Here is an 8,409-nt window from a genome sequence, read left to right on the forward strand (position 1 = left end):
GTTCAGAGTGGCTGTCACCCCACCCCTCATTAACCCCAGCAGCACCAGGCTGGCAGCAGCAGTGCTTTTATGGGAGACGTGTCGCCAAAGGTGCTCCCTCCTTCTTCCCTCCCCTTTCCTGCCCCCTCTCTCCAGCAGCCAACATCTTGCTCTCTTTGAGGCCAGAGGATCCTGGTGGGGAGGTGGGAGGCTGCTGTGAGGGACAGGACTGGAAGAGGGAGCAGTTATCCCCTTTTTCTCCATATTTTGGCACTGCCTCAGTCCTTAGGGAAGAGAGGATGGGACTTTCTACCTTGGACTGTGAGCTCCTGCGGATAGGGACAATCTCTGGGTCCCCAGCGCCCCACAAGGGGACTAGCCCTGAAAAGAGGCTCATCCCTGCTGATCGGGGATGGGAGAGTTCACCCGTGAATGGAACTCCTTCCCTCATGACCCATTAAAGGGTTCTTGGGAAGGGAAGGCTATGGGCTTCCCCACAGGGTAGCACCGGGAAGCTCCATAGCAGGAAGAGAAAGAGGAAGCCGAGGCCTTACAGGGTACTGGATTTCAGCCGTCCTGTCCTAAATGAGAAGCCCTGCCAACTCGGGCATGAAGTTACTGGGGGTGGGCATGGCCTGCAGGCCGTCCTGGATCTGCGCTCAGGTGGATCCTCGCTCAGAGCACCTGCTGCCACCCCCTCCACCATCCAAACCAGGCTTCAGGTCCCAAGACCCAGGCCCTGTAACCCACACTAATCTTGGGGAAACATCGCTGTTAAGAGAATACAAAGGAGAGATAGACATGGCGGGTAAGTCAGCACCTAAGAGTTGTTGGGTGACAGGGCTTGAATATGGACTGGACACGAAGGGGGAGAGACACGGGATTTGGGGAAGAACACTGGGTCTAGGAGTAGGGCCAGAAGAACCAACGAGGGCGAGACAAGGGCGGGGTGGGGGTGGGGAAGCTACAGGATTTGAGGACGGAGATTTGGGGGCGAGGAAGTAAGACGGATGGGAAGACACTGGGTGGGGTCAAAATGTTCTCCTGTCTGGGCAGACGACAAGGCAGTAGGAGGGGATACAGTCAGTCACTGAGACTCCACCCACTGGCTGGACCTCCAAGCCTAACTCCTCCCTGCCCTCAACAAAAATGGCCGCCGCGGGAGCTCGCCCAAAGCTCTGAGACAAATGAGAATGGTAGCAGAAGCCCCGCCCAGTTGTGGGCATGCCCTTCTTAAAAATGGCTACCACAGCGCTTCTGGAAAGAAACCGCTCTGGGCCCCGCCTTTGATCTCGTTGGTGGGGCTGGGGGATGAGAGCTGCACCGCGCGGGACAAGTCGCCGGCGGCGCCCGACGGAGCAGGTGATTTCCCTTCCAGGCCCCGGCCCAGGGCTAGGAGAGTCGCGGAGAGCGTTGACCCAGGGTACCCGTCCTGTGTGTCTCCCCACGGTACCCCCGGGGCCCGCCGGACCCCCCATCTCTGATTCTCGCCTTGGCCTGTATCAAGGCACATCCTAGCTTGCTGAGGCCTCCCTCGTCATGTGTCCCTCAGGGCCGCAACCGCATCCCTGTGCCCTCGGGCCCACTATTCTGGATGCTTATGGGTACCCCGCTAGCTCGTTTAGGGAGCTCCTGCTTCAGGGGTCGGCCATCATCGTGGTCCCACTTCCTGTGTTCCCGCCTCACCCCATTTGTGCTCCTGCCTGACTTTGGATGCCGGAATCCCTTGTGTACCCATCGGTGTCCTTGGCTCCTCTAAGACCTGACTTGGGGGTCAGGGGACAATGATGTGTTCTGGAACCTGCGTTATGGGACTAGGGCCCCAGGAGCTGGGCTTCGTAGGGGCTGGGAGAAGCAGTGAAGACCTCGTTTCTAGACCCTCTTGAGTGCCCCAGACTTCTTCCACTCTGCTTCCCAGGATTCCTCCTCCCACATGGCCTTCTGCTCTCCCTCCACCTTGGGCATCTCCCCACCCCAAGGGAACAACATGGTACTCCTTCCCCCAGTCTCACTTAAACTTGTCCAGGGGGGTTTTATGGAACATCTGGAAAGTCCAGGCCTGTGCTTGGTCCTGGGGATGCTCTCAGGCCAGCTGGGGGCAGTGAGGATGGGGCAGTCAGGGTTGGCTCCAGGGAGGAAGTGAGGCCTGCAGAGTGAGAGGCAAAGGGAAAGACATTCTGAATGGGGAGAATGGTGTGAGCAAAGATTCTGAGGTAGGCAAGAGGGCCAGCCAAGCAGGAGAGGATCAGATTACAGGCTGGGGACTGACCATTTGCATCATGAAAGGTGGTATAGTGTAGTGATTAACAATGAGCCAGACTGCCTGGGTGTAAATCTGCCATTAACTTACTGTGTGACCCTGGGCAAGTTACTTAACCTCTCAGTGCCTCCATTTCCTTTTGGGTAAATGGGATAATATCAATATGATATATTAGTATCTATATGTTAAGGTAATTGTGAGGATTAGGTAAGTTAATACATGTAAAGTGCATAGCACAATCCCTGATAGATTGTAAGCAGTCAGTAAATGCTAAATATTTTTACCTTCATCAGAGGTGTTTAAACAGGACTCATGACAGGATGACAATCACATTTCATGGGTGCAACTAACCAGTGGACCCTGATTTGGAGCCCCCAGGAAGTAATGGGGTTCTGTGGGCTATATCCAGAATTTGAAAAGTCTCAGGGAAGTCATGTTCTTACCCTGGAGAAGGCTGGCTGCTCAGGCTGCAGCTTCCCCAGCTTAGGGACTATGGAGGAGAAATATTAGGAGAAGCCTCTGGGCAGGAAAGAGATACTGAGGAAGCCTAGGGGGATGGAGAAGGGTGAAAAAGAAGTGGCAAGCTTTGAAGGCTGGGTGAAGTTTGGGCAGCCCAAGAACAGGAGGAAGGGGGATGGATGTTCCACTAGGAGACAAGCTAGAGCAAAAGTTCAGGGCAGGAAGACTTTTTATTTGGGCACAGTGGGGTGTTTCCTAATAATAACTCCCCAGCTCTTGGACCTTGGTTAGAAACCTAGGGGCATCAGACACATCCCTGAGAGCTTCGTCCCTAGAAGCTTTCATGCAGCATCCATGGACCTTTGTCCCAGCAGAGGTTGGCAGGCAACTGCTAGCAGCCAGGATTGGTATAACCCAGGGTGGATGTAGGTCTCCATAGGGGGCTGACTTCTTGGGGGAGCTGCATGATGGGATCTGGTATGCCCTGTCTGAGCAGTTCTCTTCCTCCCCAGGGCCTATGGTAGGGTCTGGAGCAAGAGGCTGGCCTCCCCTGGTAGGATAGGGCTTCTCAGTTCTGCTGTCCTAAGTGACCCCTGTGCTGTCACAGCAACTCTGTGTTACCAGTCAGGGGACAAGGGAACTGCGATAATAGATGGTAACCCTATCTCAACCCAATTGGAGGTCTTGACATCTCCCCATCCCCTGGAGTAGCCCCTAGAATATACACTCACTCAACTAGGTGTCCTGGATTTATCTCCTGACTACCACAGTCAAACCAGGTGACTTTAGGCAAGTCATTAAACCCACTGAGCTTCAATCTCTTCATTTCTAAAGTGGGGAGTAACTGTTTATTGAGTGTCTACTTCACAGGAGACAGAGTGTACACTGATGAATAAGCCAGGTGTGTAGTCTCTGCCCTCATGAAACATGTGGAAGAAACATTAAACATTGCCCCAGTAATGTTTTAATTATAGCTGTAAAAGGTGCTGCTAAGTAAGGAAAAGTGTAGTCTGCAATGAGGGTGTAAGATAGAGGAGACCAAACCAGTTCTAGAGGGTCAGGGGAGCATCCCTTGAAGGAAATTGTAAGCTAAAACCTGAAAGGTGAGAGGAGTTAGCAAGTGAAGGGGTGGAGGTGGCACGTTGCCCAGGCAGAAGAAACAGTTTGTGCAAAGACCCTTGCTGTGAAAAAGCTGGAGTGCTGGCAAGCTGAAAGCAAGCCGGGGTGGAGGGGAGTGATCCCGGGGCGGCATGGTGCATGGTGAGGCTGGAGAGATGTAAGCAAGAGTAAGGCCCTGAATTGAGGGCCACAAAAAGAATCTGGACTATCTGAAGGGAAGCAGGAAATCACTGATAGATTTTAAGCAGGAAAAGTGTGATTTTTTGGTAAATATTGTACAGCCATGATCTTTGTGGAGAATAGGTTGTTGGGGGAAAGATGGTAGTGGGGAGAACGTTTAGGAAACTCTTGCAGTTAAGGCAAGAGTTGGAGCCAAGTGGGAGTAGAGATGGAGAGAAGTAGATATGTTGAGGGATAATGGTCAGGGCATGGTGACTGATTGGATGTGAGAAGGCAAGGGGTAGGATGGTGTCAATGATAATTCCCAGACTTGTGGCAGGAACAGCTGGGTACGTGGACATGCGTATACTGAGGACAGCCTTGGAGGAATAAAAGACTTGGGAGAATGTCAGTTTGGGACATGTTAAGTCATCCCCATGGAGGTATCAGAGAGGTAGACGTACAAGTGTGTAGCTCAGAGGAGGAGACTGAACTAGAGGATTGGACATTGGGAATTGGTGACATGGAGTTGGTACAAGAAGATGTGGGCCCAGATGAGATCTTCCAGAGAGAGAGGGTGCAGACTGACGAGAAAGGAGAAGCAGCTTTGAGCCTGAACTTTGCTGCCACATTTAGGGGGAAGCAGAGGAGAGGGGGACAGAGAAGGGAGCCTGAGAAGAAATGGCCAGAGAGGTAGAAGAGAAATAGGAGGATGTGATGCCTCCTAGACCAACATTGGTGCTGCTTGAAAGGGCAAATATTAGGTGAAACTATAAGAAATTCCCTTTTTCTTTTCTTTTTGAGATCAAAAACAGGTTAATATTGGCAAGTTCATATGGTTCAACCTAATGAGACCAAAACCTGAAAAAGTAACTCATGCCCTTAGCCTGAGAAAATTTAGTAGAGCGGAAGCCAGACTGTAGTTGGGGAGAAGTGGATAGAATGGAGAATAAGGGAATAGATTCAACAGGACCTGGTGATTGATTGATTGCAGCAGGGGTTGAGAGAGGGTGAAATCAAGGGTAACCCCCAAGTTTCAGGTTTGGCAGCTGAGTGAGTCATGTTAGCCGGTGAAACAGGAGGTGCCTGTTTGGAGGGGGAGTACACAGATCGGGAGGATATGGTGAGTTGGGGGTAGGTCCAGTTTGAGGTGCCCCTGAGTCTTCTGAGTGGGATAATGAGCTGACATTTGGACTTGTGGGTCTGGAGCAGTTCTTTACCACCTAAATGTTCCTGGCTACCAAATACAGACTTTAGGGAGTCAAAGGCATGTAAGTAGGAATGAAATAAGTCAATAAGTATTTATCGAGCACCTACTAAGTGCAGGCATTCTTCTAGGTACTAGGGCTATACCAATGGATAAGACAAAGTACCCCCCCCCCCAAACTCCCTCTTCTTGAAGCTTACATTCTGTGGGGGAGGACAACAGGCAAATAAACATAAAGATAACATGGAGCTGTAGTATATGCTGTATAGAAAATAAAGCAGAGTAAGGGATTGGGGAGTATGGGGAATGCCTAATTTTGGTCCGTTAGTCAGGGAAGGTCTCTCTGTGGAGGCAACATTTGAGCAGAGCCCTGGCAGAGGTGAGGGGATGAGCCATGTGGATATCTGGAGGAGACAGGTAGAAAGAAACTGGGCAAGTCTGAGGAATAGCAAGGAGGCTGCTGGGGCAGGAGTGGAGTCAGCGAGGAGGGAGTGGTGAGGTTGGAGAGGTAAGCAAAGGCCAGATCTTGTAGGGCTCCGTAGGCCTTGGGAAGGAGGATGGAAAGTCCTCCGTAGATAGGCCCAAGCTGCTGGAAGGGCAAGGACCTGGCAGGAAGAGAGAATTCATGAAAGGCTTCCCCTTCTATCTGGGCCCCAGAGCCAGAAAAGCCCCTTTGTGCAGAGGGTGGGTGGCCCATTCTGGGTGGGGGAACGGCTGTGCTCAGTCCTGAGGCCTGCTCCTTGGGGGGCTGGACAATGGGTCCCTTGTGGTTGGACTTGGGGGCCAAGTGGCCCTCTCAGTGATGGGATTCCTCAGCCAGGAGGCATGTGACCTCAAGACCTTGGCTTCTTCCCAGAGGGTCTAGGCCTACTGTTGGGGAATGGGGTGGGGAGATGGGGAGAGGTCAGGGGGAGGTGGGAGGGAAACGTCCACTCTGGAAACTTTCTCCTGAGACAGTGTCCTGCCCTGTCTCAGGCTGGAAGAGGTGGAGAGACAGGCAGGCAGGGGGCTGTGGCTCTGCTTGAGGGAGCGGGGGAGGGCTGAAGAACTGGAAGCTATGGGCAACATCAACAAATGGTTTCCACAGCAGGGCAGGAGGGAGGAGCTGGCCGCCCCTGGACCTGGTGGGCAGGGGTAGGCAGAAGAGGGCCTGACAAGCCTCTGTCTTGTGTCCCTTCAGAAGAGGAGAGAGCATGGAGCTGGAGAGGATTGTCAGTGCAGCCCTCCTTGCCTTTGTTCAGACGCACCTCCCAGAGGCTGACCTCAGGTAGAAGCTGCTCTCCTAGAAGGGCCATGCTGGGGCCAGAGTTGGAGCTGCTGGGCAGTACTCTGGGCCCTGGCCAGTGGAAAGACTGGGGTGGGAAGTACTCAGCCCTATTCCTCAGGTGGAGGAGGGCTGATTATGATTTGCTGGTATGGCCTTACCTCTCATCCTGTTCCTGTCACCCTTGTTGAACAGATGAGAAACCAAAGCTCTGAGGGGGTGGGGGGGTGGGATACTCTTCTGGGCTTAAGGCTTGAGGTCTGGCTCCTGGACCCCATGAAGCCGAGGGCTGGAGTCCCAGGCTAGGTGGCAATGCTGGAGGTAACAGGGCTTGTCCTGTCCCCTTCCTGCAGCGGCTTGGATGAGGTCATCTTCTCCTATGTGCTCGGGGTCCTTGAGGACCTGGGCCCCTCAGGCCCATCGGAGGAGAATTTCGATATGGAGGCCTTCACTGAGATGATGGAGGCCTATGTGCCTGGCTTCGCCCACATCCCCAGGTGGGGCCTGGCTGGGACCAAGAGGAGGAGGAGGGCTGGCTGATTGTGGAGGGTGGCCAGAGCTGTCCTTTTACCGCCCTCCTTGCCTTTTCAGAGGTACAATAGGGGAAATGATGCAGAAGCTCTCAGGGCAGTTGAGTGGTGCCAGGAACAAAGGTGAGTCTGGGAATCGGGCACTTGGGTGACTCAAACCCCCATCCTCCAAAGCCCTGGCAAACCTGTTGCTCTTTCTGCCTCTTTAAGAGAACCTGCAACCACAGAGCTCTGAGGTCCAAGGTCAGGTATCTGTCTCCCCAGAGCCTCTGCAGCGGCTCAGAAAAGAGACAATGTCTTCTCCGACTGCTGCTGGGGACACCCAAGATGAGGTACTGGTAGAGGAGGGTACCGATGAGGGAGCTAGGGCCCTGGAAAGGAGGAAGTATTGCCTCTTGTCAACATTTATGCCCACAGGCATCCGGCGCTGAGGAGGAACTGCTGCCAGGGGTGGATGTACTTCTGGAGGTGTTCCCTACCTGTTCGGTGGAGCAGGCCCAGTGGGTGTTGGCCAAAGCTCGAGGGGACTTGGAAGAAGCTGTGCAGATGCTGGTAGAGGGGAAGGAGGAGGGGCCTCCAGCCTGGGATGGCCCCAACCAGGTATCCTCTGCTAGACAACCCCCCAACCCCATGTAACCTCAGCTATGTTCCACCTTAGTGTTAAGCCCCCGCCCCTAGCCTATCCCCATTTGCTTTTCCTGCTGGTACCCTAGGCCCTGGACAGGCTTCCTCTCTCTGCAGGACCTGCCCAGGCGCCTCAGAGGCCCCCAAAAGGATGAGCTGAAGTCTTTCATCCTGCAGAAGTGAGTCTGGGCTGGGCTGGGCTGGGCTGGGCTGGGCTGGCCTGGGCCGGGCCGGGCCGGGCCTGGCCCTTAAGAGGGTTTTCCTAGGCTGGCAGGAGCTTCACCCAGCCAGTTTTTGGCAGGTACATGATGGTGGATAGCGCAGAGGATCAGAAGATTCACCGGCCTATGACTCCTAAGGAGGTGAGACAGTCGCGGCTCCTAGGGTCATGGAGTGGGTGCAACTGTCTCCTGGCTTCTGCTACTCACTACCTGATTGCCTGACAGGCTCCCAAGAAGCTGATCCGATACATCGACAACCAGGTAGTGAGCACCAAAGGGGAGCGATTCAAAGATGTGCGGAACCCTGAGGCTGAGGAAATGAAGGCCACATACATCAACCTCAAGCCAGCCAGAAAGTACCGCTTCCACTGAGGCACTCGCCAGACTCTGCCGGAGCCGTCTAGGCTCAGATCCCAGAGGGATGCAGGCGCCCTACACCTCCACACAGGGCCCGCCCTAACTCCTGTCCCCCGTCTTTCCCTACTTCCTTGCTCCACAGTGTTAACCTCCTCTTGGAGCTGCCATGGGCACAGTAAAGGTAGCCCCAGGAAGGTGTGAGTGCATTCTGGTCATTTCACAGCTGGGGT

The 8,409-nt window shown here is 53.9% G+C and overlaps 1 protein-coding gene across 4 annotated transcripts; it reads left to right on the forward strand.

The window, feature by feature from the left end:
* The first annotated feature begins 1,215 nt into the window (after nt 1–1,215).
* CUEDC2 (CUE domain containing 2) lies at nt 1,216–8,373 on the forward strand. 4 transcript variants are annotated; one of them, XR_009497926.1, is made up of 9 exons: nt 1,216–1,341; nt 6,364–6,450; nt 6,801–6,944; nt 7,039–7,100; nt 7,188–7,309; nt 7,395–7,577; nt 7,719–7,780; nt 7,868–7,963; nt 8,048–8,076. XR_009497926.1 is itself a non-coding variant. In XM_059899574.1 (9 exons), the coding sequence occupies exons 2-9, from the start codon at nt 6,377–6,379 to the stop codon at nt 8,192–8,194; spliced, it is 855 nt and encodes a 284-aa protein (XP_059755557.1). In that variant the 5' UTR covers nt 1,219–1,402; nt 6,364–6,376; the 3' UTR covers nt 8,195–8,373. The 4 variants fall into 4 exon arrangements, 3 of the variants coding, with proteins under 3 accessions (XP_059755557.1, XP_059755556.1, XP_059755558.1); XM_059899574.1 differs by having other exon boundaries at nt 1,219–1,402; nt 7,903–7,963; nt 8,048–8,373; XM_059899573.1 differs by having other exon boundaries at nt 1,219–1,341; nt 7,903–7,963; nt 8,048–8,373.
* Nucleotides 8,374–8,409: the final 36 nt, after the last annotated feature.

The sequence above is a fragment of the Balaenoptera ricei genome, chromosome 16, assembly GCF_028023285.1.
Source record: "Balaenoptera ricei isolate mBalRic1 chromosome 16, mBalRic1.hap2, whole genome shotgun sequence".
NCBI lineage: Eukaryota > Metazoa > Chordata > Mammalia > Artiodactyla > Balaenopteridae > Balaenoptera > Balaenoptera ricei.

Bases quoted from the DNA above. Each gene is read 5' to 3' on its own strand.
- CUEDC2 (XM_059899574.1), top strand. From the start codon at position 6,377: ATGGAGCTGGAGAGGATTGTCAGTGCAGCCCTCCTTGCCTTTGTTCAG. The intron at 6,451-6,800 runs GTAGAAGCTGCT...CCCTTCCTGCAG, and splicing joins CTCCCAGAGGCTGACCTCAG to CGGCTTGGATGAGGTCATCT. The intron at 7,101-7,187 runs GTGAGTCTGGGA...TGCCTCTTTAAG, and splicing joins GAGTGGTGCCAGGAACAAAG to AGAACCTGCAACCACAGAGC.